This window comes from Saimiri boliviensis, chromosome 4, assembly GCF_048565385.1.
Source record: "Saimiri boliviensis isolate mSaiBol1 chromosome 4, mSaiBol1.pri, whole genome shotgun sequence".
NCBI lineage: Eukaryota > Metazoa > Chordata > Mammalia > Primates > Cebidae > Saimiri > Saimiri boliviensis.
The window spans coordinates 51,927,032-51,948,203 of record NC_133452.1 but is presented as its reverse complement, the minus strand read 5'-3'; the positions used below and the strand labels follow the sequence as shown (position 1 = coordinate 51,948,203).

The following is a 21,172-nucleotide window of genomic DNA, read 5'->3' as shown; positions in this document are numbered from 1 at the left end:
AATAAAACCCTACTAACACAGATTGACAGACTTTGAAAACTTAAGAGTTTAACTTAGGAGAAGATAGTTATTTTCATGAATTTTAATGTATCAGTACCAGGAACTAATTAACCAAATGAAATGAACTAAAAACAAGTAAAATTTATAAATGTATTACTATCATCACATCATCAACATCATTTCATGTCCTACCTCTGCCAAGCATACTTGTCTTATTGCTGTGTCCCATATAGTAACAAAATGTCTGATATCTCTTAATACACTCAAAATATACGTGGTATACAGTGGCAGGAAAAATGCTTACAATACACTAAGAGGAAAAGAAAAGAATGTGCTACTTGTTGGTACCCAATTACATTTTTTACTTCTTCCTTATTAACAGAACTCCAGTTCTACTGGAAGTGGCCATATGATCAACAAGAGACTGGCATGCAGCTGAGGATGGTCAATGAAATGCTGGCAAAAATTACTGAGAAAGATTTCATAAAAAGTTCTTAAAAGAAGGCTAACACAATGGAGAAGCATCTTTTTGCTCTTTCCTTAGATTAATCCTTCCTGCCTGAAATGCAGACATGAAGAAATCCTGAGGATGGAAACCATGATCTAAAAATGGCAGAGCACAGTGATGAAAGAAATCTGGATCCCTCATATCTGCGGATCTGCCAGATCAACTCTAGACTGCCGGTCTCAGAATTCTTTTCAGAGAAAAATAAGTACTGTTCAAGAATAATCCCAGTGTTACTTGGGATTTCTGTTATATGCAACTTAATTTAATCCAACTGATACAGTAGGGCAAGAAAAATCTTAAGTTATAATTGCAAATATCTTTTAAACATATTTATAATATATTTTAAATAGGAAAAATTCTATCAGTTGGTTGTTGATATTATCACTGATTATCTCTATGTGATGAGATTGTAGATTATCATAATGATCATAAACTTTATAGTTCTTGTATTTTCTAAATTTCCCATAATGAGCACATATTATATTTTATAATTTACAAATCTCATTCCAAAATATCTTCTACACCCTATAAAATACATGCAAGGGCATGTCACTTTATAAACTACTTACCAATTTTGCCTTAATGGTACCAGAGTCAACACTTTGACCAGTTTTAGCATGAAGCTGAAGCTGAATAGAGTGCAGCTGTAAAAGTTGATCATGTACTTCTTTCTCCAAAACAACTTTCTCTGCTTGGGTTTCTGTCAGTTCAGATTTCAGGTCCACCAACTGTGCCTTATAAAAACAATACAAGAAATTGAGTATGCCTCATTTTCTTTATTTTGACCAATAATTGTTATTCAAGAATGACAAGAGAGACTACTTTGAAATAAATACACGGACACTAGAATAATATTATCTAAGATACAAGATACCCATCTAAATTGACAGAAAATCAATAGTAAAAGTTAGATATTTCAGTGGCAAAAGAAATCTTCTATAAGCCGTATCTTCTAATAACACAGAATGTTACTTCCATTTTACTTTGCTTACTTTAAGAAAGCTTTTTACTGTTTCACCTTTATCTTCAAAGCTTACAAAAACACAAAAGTATGAGGTGGTTCACCACATAGTAGAGACAATGTGTGCTGCGGTGGACCACTAACATTAACAGTATTAGAGAAGATGCCAGTAAATGAGTTGTGTTGTGTCTTCAATCCAAAGAATACTAACCCAAATCAGCCTAATCATTATCTAGCAAAGTTATTTTAGGTGCTAAGGCATCAACTTCTGAGACTATAGTAAGCTTTAAGATCAGAGTTAACTAAGTCTTCAGCTTTAGCCTAGCAGAACAACTCATCAGGACTACTTACCAATTCAGTTTGAAGTTTTCATTTTTGCACAACTGATATATCATTTTACAACTGTGCACAGGATATGTCCCTTGTGTTTTTGGTTTTCCCAGCCAGCTAGTAGATTAAAGAGCAAGAAATGTCTATGTTTCCTATTCAACTCAACACAATTTTGCTAAGCATCTAAGGGCCTAGAACTATGCCAGCACAATGAGAAAAAATTGTAGATAATATTTTTTAAAATCATAGATCATAATTTATGCCCCCGACAAGCTTTCGTATCAACTCGGTTTATAAATACACATGTGAACCAACTTTAAAAATGTGGCAAGTTATACATAGAGAATTGACCCAGTCCCAACAAAGTAAAGGAGGGTTTAAAGAAGAGACATAAGGAAAAGACTCATACTGAGAGTGAGTTTAGCAGGGCTTTGAAGGAAAACAACAAGGACAAAATAGAAGCAGTAACAAAATACAGAGATGGGAAGACTAGTAAAGGCAAAGAGGCAGAGAGACTAGAAACATTTTAGGCGAATTCTCTGAGTATAAACAGGGATCAGGTAACTGGAATATGCCTCTAAATCCCAATTGTACCAACCAGTGCCTAGTACATAAAAGATGCTCAAACTTATCTGTTAAGTTGAAATAAATTCTAATACTAGTCCTGTGATTCTAGATAAAACATCCTGTCTCAAGTTTCCTCAGTTTAAAACAATAATAATATCCATGGCTTTGATTATTCTCATAAGATTATTAATCTCATATAAAAAAGTACTTATTAGAATATGTAAATATTATTATCGAGGAGACTGGACTACCTCAAGGGATGGTATATTGACAGACTGGATAAGATTGGATAGGAGAAACAAAACTGAATATAATAAATGGCTTTGGATGATAAACCAAAACTGATACTCAATCTAATAGGGAATCATTCTATGCTCTAAATGACATTAAAATTTTTTTTAATAACACCTTTATTGACATATTTGTCATAAAATTCACTCTTTTGATGTATATAATATAGTTTTTAGTATATTCATAAAGTTGTATAACTATAGTCACTATGTAATTTTGAAGCATTTTCTCAGAATGGTATTTTAGCCAACATATATGCAGGTAAGGAAGTGAAGACAAGGACACAACAGCAACACCCTAATTGTAGCTTTTCAAATGACAGGTAATCATGGTAACTTTGTAAACGAGAATAAAGGATTTTATAATGCTGAAAAGAAATTGTTAGCAATACTTAGGTACAGGGTGATGTAGCACAGTGGATATACAATGGAAGACTAGGTAAAGAATAATGCAAATATTTCAAGTTTTGAGAATAGTGAAGCCATTGACGTAAATAGTAAGATTAGGACGACAGCTTATATAGACATGAGAGAGAAAAAGAAAAATATAAGCTTTAGGAGTGCTGATTTTGTGTCAATAACGATATAATCAACAGTAAATATTCCACAGAATGCAGGAAATAAAGAAAATAAATAAACAAGTGAAAAGGTGGGATCTGGGTTGAGACCAGGAGCAAAGAGATGTGAATTAATATCCTATGACTGAGTTACAGGGATAACAGAGTGTCAAGGACTGGAATGGCCCAAGAGGTAGGAGAAAAGAAGTGGCATGCTATAAATTAAACCAAGATGTGGCATAATATAAATACCGGGCTTCCTCTTGCTTTTTTACTTCCTGGAGATCACTCCCTATCAAGAGAGCTCACTCATTCCTTTTTTTTTTTTTTTCCATAACTTTTTAATTCATGTATAAACTTACACAAGGGAAGTACACAAATAACACATTACAAAAAAAAAAAAAATACCCATTTAACTACCACCCAGGTCTTTAAAAAAGTGAGGGTGGGCAGTGCTAGCACCCCAGGATCCTTCTTTTGACCCCTTCCAATCACTACCTCCACCTTCATCCACAAAAGTAACCATCAGAGTATACACTAACTTCTAACACCATAAATAGTTTTGTCTGTTTTTGAATGTTTGAGTATGCTTGTAAGATTTATTCATGTTGTTTTGCATAGCTGTACTTCATTTTCACTGCTATATGGTATTCACTAAATAAATATATAACAATTTACTATTTTTCATTCATTCTACTTTCCCTCAGCTTAATTCTACTTCTCATTCTATTTCATTCTACTTTTGATAGGCATTTGTGTTGTTTTGAATTTTTGACTATTAAAATGATGTTGCTATGAATCTATCTTTTAATACGTACTGCATATATTTCTCTTGATTACATATCTAGGAGGGAAGCTTCTGGGTTACAGAGTATGTAGTACGTTAGACTTCAGTAGAAAAGGTCAAACACTTTTCCAAGTGATTGTAGCAATCACTCTTCTCATTTAACAAAGTGTTATCCCCAGCTAATAACTATGAGTGATCATCAAGCTTATTATACATTTTCAGAATACTCTTCTCCCATTTTGAGAGTGGAAAACAAAATCTATGTTGTAGCACATATAGCATTCAATATTATTCCATCATCTTTAACTCCAATAGTCTTTATTCTGCTATTAAATATATTCTATGCTCACTATAAGACCTTTAACCAAAGCTACTCCAACGATTTCAGCTCATTCCCTGTAATAGATTTCTCTGAAAGGTTTCTTTAGATTAGTGGGAAAACAACCACAAACTCAAAGTGTTTTTCCTATTCTCTCACTCCACAGCAATCATCACAGAAAATTCTGTGACCAAATGTGGGGGATTTCACCCTACCAACAAACAAGCAATCAATTTTGCAGCAGACATCAGTTGGGTGTCCTCCAATTCAATTATGACACTACCTGGAGATGCTGTCACAAAACTGCCCCCATACCTTTCAGACACTAGTTGCAAGTCTATGCTTCCAGAACTTCCGACTGAATGGCTTCAAGTTGGGGTTCCCACATTCCCCTCTCTGGGTTCAATTAGTTTGCTGCAGCAGCTCACAGAAATCAAGGAAGCATATTTACCAGTTTATTATAAAGATATTACAAGAGATACATATAAAGAGATGCACAGAACAAGGACTGGGGTAAGGGACACGGAGCTTCCATGTCTTCTCTGGGGGCACCAACCTCCACGAACTTCCATGTGTTCCTCTCTCCAGCTCTCCTAACCCTGTCCTTTTGGGTTTTTATGGAGGCTTCATTACACAGATGATATAGTTTGAATGCCTGTCTCCTCCAAATCTCATGTTGAAATGTGATTCCCAATATTAGAGATGGGGCCTGGTGAGAAGTGACTGAATGGATCACGGGGGCAGATTCCTCATGAATGGTTTAGCACCATCCCCTTGGTGATAACTGTGTACTCACTCAGTTAATTCATACAAGATCTCGTTGTTTAAAGGTCTGGAACCTCTCCCACCTTACTCTCTTGCTTCTTTTCTTGCTATGTGATCCATCTGCTCCCCTTTCGCCTTCCACCATGACTGTAGGCTCACTGAGGACCTCACCAGAAGATGCTGGCATCATGTTGCCTATACAGCCTGAAGAACTGTGAGCCAATTAAAATTTTTATAAATTACCTTTTGTTCGATATTTCTTATAGTGACACAAAAATGAATTAACACAAGAGGCATCGCTGGTTAAAACACTGGCTACTGGTGATCAACTTAACTCTAAGCCTCCTTCACTCCCTGGAGGTTGGGCACCAAAATCAAAGTAATTTTTTTATTCGGTTTCCTATTAATCTATTTTTCCTAAACTTTAATCTTCTACCTATATTATTTTCTAAAAATAATTGAACAATTTTTATTTTAAATATAAGCAGGTTTTTATTTCTTTAACTGTCTTATGGACAAATACTCCAAGTATTTCTGTATTTTTAGTATAGACGAAGTTTCACCACGTTGAGGCTAGGTTCGAACTCCTGACCTCAAGTGATCTACCGCCTCAACTTCCCAAAGTGCCAGGATTACAGGTGTGAGCCAGGCGTGAGCCACTGCATCCAGCCCTCTGGAAAATTATAATCAAGGCAAAGGGAAAGCAAGCAAGTACATGGCCAGAGCAGGAGGAAGGTGGGGGAGATGTTACATACTTTTAAACAACGAGATCTTATGATAACTATCATGAGAACAGCATCAAAGGGAAAATCGTCCCCATGATCCAATCATTTACCACCAGGCCCCACCTCTAACATTACAATTTGACATAAGGTTTGTGGGGGAACCAGACCTAAACCATATCATTCTTCCAAAGTGCTGGTATTACAGGTGTGAGCCACTGTGCCTGGCCTGCACTCACAGTTTAAGAAAAAATAGTTCATTTAAGAATGTAGTTCATGGAGCAGCAAAATGTCTTAATTTTTAAAAATCCTGATTCTTGAGAACATGTTTTTTCAATATTCTATGTGGTGAAGTGGGAATCATGCAAAAGCATTTCCGCCGCGTAGCAAGCTATGCTGTCTCAAGGAAAAAACACTCATGCGGTTGCTTGAGCTGCAAGCTAAACATGTTGTGTGTGGAACATCATTTTAACATGAAAAAAGAACAAACTACGGTTATTCAGATTAAAATATTTGGCAGACATGTTCTTGAGAATAAACAAAAGAACTTGTTTCTTTAAGACAATAACTGACAGTATTTGTTGCCAAAAATAAAAATTTGAGCTTTCATGTGAAAAACAGAATTTTGGAAAACTTGAACCCGTCAGCATGAGCTTGACAACATCTCAACATTTAAAGATTTTTCTGATGAGACTGGTGAAACTAACAAATGTGATTTTAAAATACTGCATGAGATGTGTCAACATTTGGAAGATTTGCATAACTTGGAGAATCATTTCAAAATGCCCAGTGTATGATGTTATAAAATCATGCCTTGTTATAAGATCCATTCAAAGTGCTAGAAAAACCAATGTATTTCAATGCAACAGTATATAAAAAGTTCATTTATAAAGTTTAAGATTCCACATTGCAACTCATCTTTAAGACGACCTCTTGTCAACTTTTACTACCAAAGAAGAATATCCAGTTTTCTGAAAAGGCTGTTAAAATACTCCTTCCTCATCTAACTACAGATGTCCGTAAGATCAAATTTTCTTCCAATTGTTAAACCATAACATATCACCACAGATTAAATACAAAAGCAGATGTGAGAATTCAGCTATCCTCTATTAAGCCAGGAATTTAAAGGTTTGAAAAAATACAGAACAATGCTATTCTTCTAAAATAATTTTTTGTTTTGGAAAATACAATTACTTTTAAATTTAAAATCATTTATATTAACATGTAATTAGTTTATAGTTATTTTTTAAAGATGTCATAAATACTCAAAGTTTTCTCAGTTTAATTTCTAATACAATAAATTTCACTATATATAACCCATATTTTTTAAAAAAGAGCTCTTTGGGGTTCTCAAAATTTGTAAGAATGCAAAGGTGTCCAGAAACCAAAAAGTTTGAGAACCTTGACTTAGACTTTCTGAGAAAAAGCTCATGTGGCTACACTATATAGAGAAGGGATACGCAATCTTTTAGCTTCCCTGGGCCACACTGAAAGAATTGTCATGGGCCACACATAAAATACACTAACACTAATGATAGCTGTGAGCTAAAATTAAACACACACACACACACACACACACACACACACACACGAATCTCACAATGCTTTAAGGACGTTTACGAATTTGTGTTGGGCTGCATTCAAAGCTTCCCTGGGCCACATGCAGCCTATAGGCTGAGGGTTGCACAAGCTTGATACAGAGTAAGAAGAAAGAATGGTAAGAGACATAGGAGGGATACCCAAAGGCTGGATAAACACAGAGCCTATCTGCCATAATTAAGAGTTTGAATTTTATTCAAAGGGCAATTGAGGATTTATGGTTTTTTTATTTTTTATTTATTTATTTTTTTGAGATGGAGTTTTGCTTTTGTTGCCCAGGCTGGAGTGCAATGGTGTGATCTTGGCTCACCGCAACCTCTGCCTCCTGGGTTCAAGCGATTCTCCTACTACAGCCTCCCAAGTAGCTGAGATTACAGGCATGCGCCACCATGCCAGACTAACTGTATTTTTAGCAGAGACAGGGTTTCACCATGTTGCTCAGGCTGGTCTCAAACTCTTCACTTCAGGTGATAATGCCCGCCTTGGTCTCCTAAAGTGCTAGGATTACAGGCATGAGCCACCTTACCCAGCCCTATTTTTTTTTTTTTTTTTTAAAGCAGCTATGTGTAATATGAGAGACAACATAAATGAACTGAGTTGGGGGATGTGAAATGGAAATCAGTTAATAAATCTGACATGTACCTTTGAAAGTTAAAGTACTTTGCTGTAAACTTCTAATGAAGATCCAATCAATACAAAATGTTTCCATTTTAATGTCAAAGCCTCAGTTGCTCTATGATCAAACTGAAAATGGGGTGGGGAGGAGAACCAGCCTACCCAATATTTTAGGTCACAAGTACTAAATCCATACTCAATATTCTCTTATTTAATGATATTTAAAGTTATTTTTAATCAGTTTCAATTTTTTCTCAAAATGAGATGCCATGAAATATTAACTCACAAATTATATGCTTGTAAAGTACATACCAGGGAAATAAATGAACCTGCAGATAAGTCATTCAGTAATGTGGCAGGCACTGTATACCATGAATACAGAGTCAATAAGACAGATATCATTCCAGCTCTCATGAAGCTTATATTACAGAATGATTATAGTTAATCTTTAAAGATTTACAGCAGAACACCAGATATGTTTCAAACACAAACATTGAGTACTCACTGTGTATCACAATCTGGGGACAAAAGAATGAAAAAGACATGGATTCTACAAGTTCCCTGTCTATTAAAAAAAGATAGTAATATATGGGCATGGTGGCTCACACCTGTAATCACAGCACTTTGGGAAGGTGAGTGGACTGCTTGAGCACAGGAGATCAAGACCAACCTGGGCAACATAGTGAGACTCGGTCTCTACAAAAAATACAAAGAATTAGCTGGGTGTGGTGGTATGTGGCTGTAGTCCCAGCTATTTGGGAGGCTGAGGTCAGAGGATCACTTGAGCCCAGGAGGTAGAGGCTGCACTGAGCCATGATTGTGTCACTGCACTCCAGCCTGGGCAACAGAATGGGGCCCTGTCTCAAAAAAAAAAAAAAAAAAGGTAAAAAGATGGCGTTTCCAATTGTGATGCAAAGTGTAGTAAGCACTATTTGAAAGACGTGTGATGTATCAATTCAAAAAGAGGTGAGGGGAAGTAGTCAGAAAGAAGTTCTCTGGGCTTTAAATACAGATTTGCTAATATAGGGAGTGGAAAGGGAAAGGTGAGATACAAAAACACCTGACAGGTGAGATAGGGAGTAACTAGTTCAAAATGGCTGGTATTTAACACATGAGTTCAATTCCCAATTTTAAAAAGGGGCCAAATACCAATTCTGTAATCCATATATAAACCAATTGGATATCTATTCCAAAGGAGTTACTCAGCACTCAATGTGGTTTGGGAGCATGGAAGCAAAAAATACAAACAAACAAACAAAACCTTCAGAAACCAAACTAGGTTCACAAAAAGATAATGCTATCTTCTAAATCAGCTTCACAAAGCATTTGATGGTTCAAATTATTTTCCCTAAAACATAGTTCTGACTTTCAAACAGCTTACATTCTAGAGGTATAAAAATGTGGCAATTGCTAATTATAGTACAATGTAACAAATCTAGCAGTAGAAGTAAGTTCAAGGCCTAGGGCAGGCTCTACCTATAAAGAGCAGAAAGGAGTGGAGTAAGGAAAGCCCTCACTGAGACAGTGATGTACCTAGAGGCTTGATAGATGAGTGGGTATCTGATACTATAGACAAAGGGTACAGAGAAGGCATTATATACCAAAGCCTATGTCAAAGTAGAGGTGCCATAAAAGAGCAAGGCCTATTTAGAGAACTGCAAATAGACCAGTTTTACTGAGGCAAAAGCAGCTAAGAAGAGGTGATAAGAGATAAGGACAGACAGGGCACACTGACCACTGTGCCAAAGAATTTGAATTTTAGGGAGATACAGAAAGAAAAATGACAGAATCAGATTTGTCTTTTAAAATACAAACCATTAATAATTCCAGAATGATCAGGCAACAACAAGATGGTTTGGAGGGAATAATAAATGATTAGGAGACTATGTTAGGAATATGCAAAAAGCATAAGGACCTTAATTATGCAGAATATCCTAATCTTATCTCATTATCTTTCCCAGATCTGCTCCTCCTTTTCCTGTATTCCTTACTTCAGTAAACAGTAATGTATTAACTTCCTAGGGCTGTTAAAAAAAATTTCCCAAGACTGGGTGCAGTGGCTCAGCCTGGTAATCCCAACACTTTATAGGAGGCCTAGGCGGGTGGATCACTTGAAGTATGGAGTTCAGAGCAGCCTGGATAACATGGTGAAACACCTCTCTACTAAAAATACAAAAATTAGCTGGGCATGGTGGCTGGCACCTATATTTCCAGCTGCTTGGGAAGCTGAGGCAGAGAATCACTTGAATCCAGGAGGCAGATGTTGCAATGAGCTGAGATTGTGCCACTGCACTCCAGCCTAGGCAACAGAGAGACTCTCTCAAAAAAATAAAAAATTAATTAATTTTTAAAAATTTACTATAAACATTGTGGCTTAAAACAACAAGTTTATTCTTTCACAGTTCAGAATGCCAGAAGTTTGAAATAAGGTATTGACAGGGGTGGTTACTTCTGGAGATCCAGTGCCTCTCTCCTAGCTTTCAGTGCTGTTGGCAATCATTGGTATCCCTTGGCTTGCAGATACATCACTCCAACCTGTTTCCATCTTCACACAGCCTTCTTCTCTGTGTCTGTGTATGGTCTTTTCTGTCCCCTATCAGCATACTTTCATTGGATTTAGGGCCCCCTCCAATCCACTACAATCTTACCTCCATCTTTACATAATTATACCCACAAAGACCCTCTTTCTAAATAAGGTCATATTCTGAGGTTTAAGGGGGACATGATTTTTGGAGGGATACGATTCAACCCACTACTGATATTGACCAATACATTTCCCAAACAGAAAAGTTATCCTTAACCCTTTCTCTTATCTTCTGTATCTACATAATTAACAAATTGCCAATTCTCCTTCCTTAGTATTTACCTCCTTTTCATCAGCCCATTACCACTTTCACTTCAATAATGCACTTGTCTGTATAACAAACTCTTTTGCTATAACACTGAATAAACCTAGTTATTACTCTCATTACCATGCCTGTACCTAAATGGATATGCATTGCTAGAGAAAGTCACACAACAGGACAGACTGGTTGCACTATAATATATGACAACTAACCCCACGCAGGTCCTCAACAATGCCTGGCAGTCCTGTTTCTGTGGCAAACTGGCTCTTCCACTCTTCCAGAACTATTTCAAACTTCTACAAGCCTCATGCTCGTATTCTCACCTACTTTCAGCAACTGACCTGGGCTCCTATTTTACAGAAAGAAACCGTCAAACAAAAACTTCCGCAACCTCCTACTGTCTGCTCTCATTCTCTCTAAGTAGCTATTATTACAAAATCTTACTAATATTAATCACCCTACTCTTTTTCTATATTTGGCTTTTCTCTCAAGCAGATGCTTCTCACAGACTTATTTTATTTTTATTTAAAAACAAAATGAAAACAAAACCTCCCTTGTACCCTATACTCTCACTTCTTGCTATCTATTCAGCCACACTCATTCTTTCTGCTTTTCTCTCCACCTCCTCCATCCCTCATCAGACATAAATATGTGTTTGTACAGAGACTGATTTCTCTAGCTTTGTAGCCTCAGGCCTCTTACTTAATTCCTGCAAAGTTGGAATAACCATACTAATAAGCCTGTCTCACAAGAATGTTGTGAGAATTGGATGAATCAATCTATGTAAAAGATTCAGAGGTTAGCCCATGGTAATTGATCAATAAGGTTGGCAATATTGTTACTGCTAATAATATAACACATTCATCTATCTATTCAGGCAGCCAGCTGCACAAGACTGCCATCTTGGATTTATCCTGAATTCCCTCATCCCTCTGTTCCAATCCATCTCTAGATTTTTTTTTTATTTATATCTCTCCAGTTTCTTTTTTTCTGAATACTTTCCCCTACCTCCATTATCTTACTCCACAATATCAATAATCTCACATCAACAGAAGCCTTCTAAACAATTTTCTACATTCATTCACGTCATTCTCTCCAACTTTCTCCACACCACAGCCAGAATGAACTAACTTCGTATCTGAGGTTACTGATTTAAAACACTTCCCACCATTATGATAAAGGCCTAAATCTTTTCGCATGGCCTATAAAGCCATGTAGAAATGGTACCTCCCTATCTGCTCAAACTTATCTTGCATCTTGCTTATTTTGTACTCTTCTCTTGTAGTACATACCAACTCTCTTGAATCTTCAAATGCACTATGCTCTTGCCCATCACAGGTGCTTTTCACTTCCCATTCCCTCTACTGAAATGTTGAATGGCATTCCTATTTCTCTTAGCTTAATTCATTTCTATTCACACATAATTCCTTTATGTCTTAGCTCAATAATTTCCTCAAAGAAGTCTTCGTTTACATCCCAAAATAGGGTCAAATACTCTTATGTACGTTTCATAGTATTCATCAAAGTTACAATTTCTCATTTACATGATTATTCTCCCAACAAATTCCTCCAATAGAATCCAAGCTCCATAACAACAATGACCACATCCTTTTTTCGCTCTCCACTTATCCCAAGCACCCAATACAGCATCTAGCACATAATTCGTGTTTGTAAGTAAGTACTGGATCAATATTAAACTTCAGCTTCAATGTTGCAAAACAGCCTGTTTAAAAACAGGACAGATTTAAAGCAGCAAAGGGACAAGTATATCACCAGTTCATTATCAATGTGGCTCTAGATCAAAGTTATAAGTTTCTCTACTGATGGTTATGAACAGTAAATCACTTCAAAGAGATACTAACGGAGCAACTGCTGAAGGAAAGGAGGGTATGATAGAAGATGTATTGCGCTGTCACTTTTAAAAAGGAGCAGAAGGCAAAACTGTATTTCAAGGCAGAGGTGAGTTTTTTAAAGTACTGGTTCACAACCTTTGTTCTATTCCAACATACCTACTACTGCTACTATTACTATTCCTACTGTCAACCTAAAAGGAAAAGGCTGAGGCTCAAAATAAACTTTAGTTTACCTGAGCCAAAATGAGGACAGTTACCCAAGACATATCTTCCAGATGCCTGGAGAGTGCTCTGGCACCTGAGTTACAAGCAGGTTTTAAAGGGAAAAAGGAACAAGGCAGATACAAAGTTGCTTGATAAGAATTCTCATTGGTTTACAGTCACTGATTAGTGACTGGCTATCCATTGTTGCACTATAAGGTATGACTTACGGTGTCCAGTATATGGCATTTTATGGCTACTTGGCATCAGTTAGTCTAAATTCTACAAAGAAGGTGGCTTCAAGAGATATCTACTTAGGTCAAAAGAGAGTGCCATAACTGCTGTTTCATTCCAATGCCTCTCTAGGCTTGACAATTTAAAGGAACTCACTTGTTTTTGTTTTTGTTTTTTTCAGTATGTTTCTGGGGAACAGGTGGTGGTTGGTTACATGAATAAGTTACTTAGGGGTGATTTCTAAGATTCTGGTGCACCCATCACCTGAGCAGTGTACACTGTACCCAATGTGTAGTCTCTTAAACCTCATTCCCTACCCACCCTTTACTCCAGATCCCCAAGGTCCATTGTATCATTCATATACCTTTGCATCCTCCTAGCTTAGCTCCCATGTATGAGAACATACATTTGGTTTTCCATTCCTGAGTTACTTCACTTAGAAAAATGGTCTCCAATCAGTTTCATCTAGGTTGCTGCAAATGCCATTATTTCATTCCTTTTTATGGCTGAGTAGTATTCCATAGTGTACACGCGTCTGTGTGTATGTATATATGTATATATATGTGTATATACATATACATATATATACACACACATGCACACACACACATGCATGCACACACCCTATTTTCCTTATCCACTCATTCACTGATGGGCATTTGGGCTGTTTCCATATTTTTGCAACTGTGAGTTGTGCTGGTATAAATATGCATGTGCAAGTATCTTTTTCGTATAATGACTTCTTTTTCTCTGGGTAAATACCCAGGAGTCATACTGCTGGATCAAATGGTAGATCTACTTTCAGTTCTTTGAAGAATCTTCACAATGTTTTCCATAGTAGTTATACTAGTTTACATTCCCACCAACAGTGTAAAAGTGTTCCCTTTTCACTACATCCATGCCAACATTTATTAATTTTAAATTTTTAAAATTATGGCTATTCTTGCAGGAGTAAGGTGGTGTTGCATTGCGGTTTTAATTTGCGGTCGCCTGATCATTAGTGATATTGAGTATTTTTTTCATATGCTTGTTAGCCATTTGTGTCTTCTTTTGAGAATTATCTATTCATGTCCCTAGCCCTCTTTTTGATGGGACTGTTTGTTTTGCTGATTTGTATGAGTTCCTTGTAGACTCTGGATATTAGTCCTTTGTTGGATGTACAAATTTTGAAGATTTTCTCCCAGTCTGTGAGTTGTCTGTTTACTTTGCTGATTATTTCTTTTGCTGTGCAGAAAGTTTTCAGTTTTAGTTTTAGTTTAGTTGTTAGTTTACTTAATTATAAGTCCCATCTATTTATCTTTGTTTTTGTTATGTTTGCTTTGTTTTTGTTATGTTTGCTTTCTTAGTCATGAAGTCTTTGCATAAGCCAATATTTAAAAGGGTTTTTTCAATGTTATCTTCTAGAATTTTTTTGGTTTCAGGTCTCAGATTTAAGTCTTTGATCCATCTTGAGATTTTTGTATATGGTAAGAGATGAAGATCCAGCTTCATTCTTCTAATGTCCCAGCACCATTTGTTGACTAGGGTGTCCTTTCCCCACTTTGTTTTTGTCTGATTTGTCAAAGATCGGTTGTTTATAAGTATTTGACTTTATTTATGGGTTTTCTATTGTGTTGCACTTGTCTATATGTCTGTTTTTATGCCAGTACCATGCTGTTTTGGTGACTCTGACCTTATAGTATAGTTTGAGGTTGGGTAATAGAAGCCTCCAGATTTGTTCTTTTTGCTTGGTCTTACTTTGACTATGTGGGCTCTTTTTTGGTTCCATATGAATTTTAGAATTGTTTTTTCTAGTTCTGTGAAGAATAACGGTGGTATTTTGAAGGGAATTGCATTGAATTTGTAGATTGTTTTTGGCAGTATGGTAATTTTCACATTATTGACTCTACCCATGCATGAGGGTGGGATGTGTTTCCATTTGTTTGTGTCACCTATGATTTCCTTCAGCAATGTTTTATAGTTTTCTTTGTAGAGGTCTTCCGCCTCCTTGATTAAGTATATTCCAAAATATTTTAATTTTTTGCAGGTCTTGTAAAAGGGGTTGGGTTCCTGATTCTCAGTTTGGTCATTGTTGGTATATAGCAGGGATACTGAGTTGTGTACACTAATTTTGTATCCTGAAACTTTGCTGAATTGATTTGTCAGTTCTAGGAGCTTTATGGCTGAGTCTTCAAGGTTTTCTAGATATACGATCATGTCATCAGCAAACAGCAACAGTCTGACTTCCTCTTCACCAATTTGTATGCCCTTTAATTCTTTCTGTTATTTGACTGCTCTGGTTAGGACTTCTAGTACTATGTCGAATAGAAGTGGTGAAAGTGTGCACATTATTCACATTCTTCAGATAAAAAGTTTCTTTTCTTTTTTTTCCTTCTATAGCGCTACTACTATACTAATCAATGCCTGTGATTCCAGCGTAGCCATTAGTGGCTCACCATAGCAAAAATTCTCAAGCAGTGGAAAGTATGAGAGATGTGAGCAATTCGAAGTGGCACCATGCCAAAATACACTTATATTGTCTGCTATTCCCTTCTCCTCAGATATGCCTCTTCCCAAATATCACTTATGGCAAAAAGCAGTCACACGGATATCATTTATACTTAATTTTAAGATGTAACCTATGTCCTCAAAAAACTAAAAATAGAACATATATACTGGATATATATGCCCCCTAAAAAGGAAATCAGTATGTTGAACAATATGTGCACTCCCATGTTTATTGCAACACTTCAAAATAGCCAAGATACGGAAGCAACCTATGTCTCCACAACTGATGAATGACAACAACAACAAAAAGTGATGTATATACACAATGGAATACTACTTAGCCATAAAAAAGAATAAAATCCTGTCATTCAAGACCAAATGGATGAGCTTGTAGGGCATTAAGTAAAATAAGCAAGGCACAGAAAGATAAATAATGCATGTTCTTACTCAAACGTAGAAGCTAACAAAATTGATCTGCCAGCCATGGTGGCCCACACCTGTAACACCAGTACTTTGGGAGGGTGAGGCAGAAGGATCTCTTGACCCCAGGAGTTCAAGACCAGCCTAGGCAACATAGTAAAACCCCATCTTGAAAGAAAGAAAGAAAAAGAAAGAGAAAGAAAGAAAGAAAGACAGACAGAGAAAGAGAGAAAGAAAAAAAGGAAGGAGGGAAGGAAGGAAGGAAGGAAAAAAGAAAGAAGGAAAGAAAGAAAAAGAGAGAAGGGAGGTAGGGAGGGAGGGAAGGGAAGGGAAGAAAAAGAAAAGAGAGGAAAGAAAGAAAGAGAGAGAAAGAAGGAAGGAAGGAAAAAAGAAAGAGAAAGAAAAGAAAAAGAAAAAGAAAGAAAGGGAAGAAAGAAAGAAGAGGGAAGGGTAGGGGAGGGAAGAGAGGGGAGAGAAGGGGAGGGGAGGGGAGGGGAGGGGAGGGATAGGAAGGGAAAGGAAAGGAAAGAAAGGAAGGAAGGATTAGCTGAGTATGGTAGCTCATGCCTATAGTTCCAGCTACTTGGGAGGCTGAGGCAGCAGGATCAATTGAGGTGGGAGTTGGAGGCCATAGTGAGCTATGATCGTACCACAACACTCCAGCCCCAGTAACACATTGAAGACCTGTCTCAAAAAAAAAAAAAAAAAAAAAAAGTTGCTCTCATAGAAGTAGAGAACTGTGGTTACTGTACGCTGGGAAGGGTGAGGCAGGTAGGAAGATCTTGGTTAACACAGTGGTCACCAACCTTAAATGGTATCAGGGACTGGTTTTGTGGAAAACAATTTTCCACAAGATGGCGTGGTAATGGTTTCATCAACAGGCATTAGATTCTCATAAGAAGCAGGCAACCTAGATACTTTGCATATGCAGTTTACAACAGAGTTTGTGTGCCTGTGAGAATCTAGTGGTATCACTGATTTGACAGGAGGCAGAGCTCAGGCTGTAATGCTCACACGCCCATTGCTAACCTCCTGCTGTATGACCAGTTCGTGATAGTCTACGGACCAGTGATCGTCGAGAGCTCAGGGTTGGAAACCCCAGGGTTAACAAAATTACAGCTAAACAGGAGGAAAACGTTCTAGTATTTTACAGCACCGTAAATGATTACAGTTAATAGTAGCTTAATATATATTTTCAAACAGCTAGAAGAGGTCTTGAATTTGTTTCTAACATGAGTAAATAATGCTTGATATGCTAATTACCCTAAACTGATCATTATTCATTATGTGTACCCAAATACCACACTGTGCCCCCTAAATAGGTACAATTATTATGTCAATTAAAAATAAAAAGAATAGACCTAATAAACCATTCAAATAAAAAAGTAACCTATGACTTTTTTGCAGCAAAATTTAATATTTTAATAATGAACATAGTGTTTAATGTTAACTACACTATGAATTACCAAAATTGGAGGTATCTGTGTCTTCATTATATAAAAATATTTTATTACGGTAATACAATTTAGGGTGTTAACCTCTGAAACCACTGAATGTCACCACATTTGTCACATCAAACCATAAGTGGTCTCAAATATATCTTAATGTCCATATAATTAAAACAATAGAACTAATTCAATCTGACCCTTATTAAAAAGCAAAAAAGGGCAAGAAAATTTGGAAATTGTTTCAAGATTTCAAACAATACATAGAGCAATCCTGAAATTCTGTAGACAGTACAGCAGCAAATCTACTTTGAAAAGCACTGCTGACAATGAACCTCTTTCCACAGCAATACACAACTGATTCCATGAAAACGGCAGACCTGCTAAATGTTTACAGTTTAACACCAAAGACAGGTAAGTCAACTGTAACCGAAAAAAAATGAACAAACAAAAATCGTTAGGTTTTTTTCCCTTCCCATTTTCCTAAGATCTTTAAATCAAGAGTTTCAAGCATGTTTATAAAACATGCTCACAAAAATAAAAAAAATAAAAAAAAGAAAGAACAAAAAACATGTTCACATTGTGATATGCTAGCATTTCTTATTTTGATAAACAATGTACCCTCCTAAACTAGGACATAAAGTCAAAATATGCTATTATAATTTCTGAAAAAAGAACATGCACAATTTATTACAATTCTGAATACTCATCTAAAATATTTAAAGATAAAAAAATGGAACACCACCTCCTACTCAAAAAATTATCCTTCCAAATTTATATTTTTATATCTGACATAAAAAAAAAAACCAGTTTAAAGTTTCCTTAGGTCATTTTAAAAATAAATAAAATATTGTTTCATTTTTAAAAAGTTGTTAATGCCTTAATACTGCAGTTGTAAATGATACGAAAACTTCTTATGTGATGTTTTAGTCCACTTTCTGTTGCTTATAACAGAATATCAGAAACTAGGTAATTTATAAAGAAAAGGAATTTATTTCTTACAGTTATGGAGACAAGAGAAGTCCAAGGTTGAGAGACCAGATGTGGTGAGAGCCTTCTTGCTGGTAGGTGATCTGTGCAGAGTATAGAGGCAGCACAGGGTGTCACAAGGCAAGGGGGCTGAGCATGCTAACATGCTTACTCAGGTCTCTCTTCCTTTTCTTATAAGCCACCAGTTCCACACTCCTATAACTCATTCATCCATTAACCCAATAATATATCAATCTGAGTGGATTAATCCATTCATAAGAACAGAGTACTCATGATCCAGTCTCCTCTTAAAAGCCTTGCATTGGAGATTCGTTACTGTCACAATGGGGATTAAGTTTCCCACATATGAAATTTGGGGGACACATTTGAATTATACCATGTGGCAATCTTTGTTATTTAAAGCTAGTGAACTAATGGCCAGGCACAGTGGCTCATGTCTGTAATCAAAGCACTTTGGGAGGCCAAGGCAGGAGGATCACTTGAGGCCTGGAATTCAAGACCAACCTGGACAATAAAGCAACTCCATATCTATTTTTTTGAAATATAGTAAGATAAAACAAAATGAAATAAAGCTAGAGTACCATTTCTAAAAAACATTAAATGCAATTTCACTATCTGAGAAAAATAGCTTTCTTGTGGAAATTACTACTAATAAAGAAATCAAGAGACATTTCCATTTACCTACAATAGGAAGTGATTATCTTCATATTAGCACTTTCTAATCTTTTCAAAAAGGATAGAAGAAATCAACATACCTCTCAGTGGAGAAGAACCACAAATCCTTAGATACGTAAATCTATGTCAATCATGGATTAATTATGCCACGTATTTCATGACTAATAGGAGAAAAAGAATGCTGACCACTAGGCAAGGAGAGGATGTTTATCTGACATTCACATTGATATGGATACAATGGGCATTCCCAATTACAACTAGTAACAATGATTTCTTAGGAAAGTTAATGTTCAAAGAACTTTGTACATCACTGATCATCCCATTTTTATCTATTATACTTTTTGAAAAGAAAGACCCATTCTCTTAAATTGCCTAGTTAGAAAGTACTCTTTATGCAATAATGTTAATCAATCATGATTTCTAAATATTGTAATAATGCTCTTTTTAAATGTTCTGCACAATGTGACAGGTTTTTTTTTGTTTTTGTTTTTGTTTTTTTTGAATCACAGCCATTCCATCCTCACCCACACACAGGATCAGAGATTAAAGCAAATGATTCTTAATACTCTCTCAAAAATAAATCTAGACTTTGGAAAATTATACAGTAATGTACAAGCATATAAAATCTCAGTGTCAGAAGTCATTTGAATAATTGTAGGGAGCTTTCTGGAGGTATCTGCCTGTAATTTAAGGACCAACTAACTATGGATGTAAACCGAGAGAGACAATGATACTATTATTATGCACCACGACATTTTCCTAAGAGCTTTGATCAGATTCCCCTACATAGTTTATGGATGTCTCTGTATGCAATCATAGGCGCTGACCTGGAAAAGTTAAAATGAAAATAATCAGGGCTGTGTCTGTCTGAACATACACAAATTTGGTTTATCAATGTGAAAGTAGATGTGCAAAACCCAAAGGTCAAAAGGTGGCCTACGGTATTTTCATGACAGAGAATCTTTGTTAGGTTTGTTAATGCAGCACGTACATGGGAGGCTAGTGTAATTAGTTTCCTTCTCAGAGAGATACTAGGAAGTTGAATGACTGTACCCCGGGGAGACTCACAAGTCAATCTAGGGCCCTTTTTGTCCCCCACCCTCACCTCACTCCCTTCCTCCCCACACACAGACATGCACTCTCCTATCACATTTGAAGCCCCGGTTTGCAGTTTTCTAGGGTAGTTTCACTGGTGCATTAAATGGGATCTGACGCCACCGGGCAGCCTGAGGTTGGATGCCACAACTGCCGGCGCCCACGGCTCACCTCCAGCTTGTGGTTGATTTGAGACACAGTCTGGGCTTTGTGGCAAAGCTGTGCAAAGCAGGAGCTCAGGCTGGTCATCTTCTGCCGCCCCTCATAAGTGATGTCTGCCTGGTCCGGATCGATCTCGCCCAGGAGCAGATCCACATCCACAAATGCCTTGTCGAATTCCTTCTCCAGCACCTCCAGCCACCGGAACATGGATACCCCGCCGGGGGAGACACCCACGGAGCAGGAGGCCCCCCCTGGGCCCCCTCCGGCTGCTGCTGGGCATGGGCCGCCCGCCGACATGGCGCCGTCAAGGGCCTCTCCCGACTGCTGAAGACCCTCGTCGCCCACCCTGCACGAGGGGAACTGCTGGGACTGACGGGACCCCCACGCGCGCACGCACGCTCCGTCACCTCCCTTCACCCCGCGCTGGTAACGCCAGCTACAGAACCCCAGAACCGCAAGAGTAACGAGGATGAGGGTGAGGCGGGAGCGGCGGCAGCACACGGAAGCCTTGGTCCGTCCCACCTCTCAGCCCGCCCCCGCTGCGCATGCGTAGCGAAGAGCTGGGCGGACGCAGTCAGGAGGGACAAAATGGGCGGGGCCAGGAAACAACCTTGGCCTATGAAAGGCCTCAGCTTGGGACCGCCCTGTCAGCGGCCATATTGACAACTGGCAAAGTGCGGCTTGATTCCCTGAGGAACGGAGTCGCGTGGTTTCTGCATCCTGGTTGGAAAGGCCCGAGGATGA

General features: G+C 37.4%; 1 protein-coding gene across 2 annotated transcripts in view; it reads right to left on the bottom strand.

Annotated features, from left to right (window-relative positions):
• Window positions 1-20,962, bottom strand: part of GOPC (golgi associated PDZ and coiled-coil motif containing) — a 40,072-nt gene extending 19,110 nt beyond the window's left edge. For both annotated transcript variants that reach the window (XM_003938627.4, XM_003938626.4), the window contains exons 1-2: window positions 20,438-20,962; window positions 1,078-1,242 (exon numbers count right to left, since the gene is read on the bottom strand). In XM_003938627.4, coding sequence (XP_003938676.1) covers window positions 1,078-1,242; window positions 20,438-20,725 — 453 coding nt within the window. In that variant the 5' untranslated portion in view covers window positions 20,726-20,962. The remainder of the gene's footprint in view (window positions 1-1,077; window positions 1,243-20,437) is intronic.
• Between the last annotated feature and the right edge of the window lie 210 nt (window positions 20,963-21,172).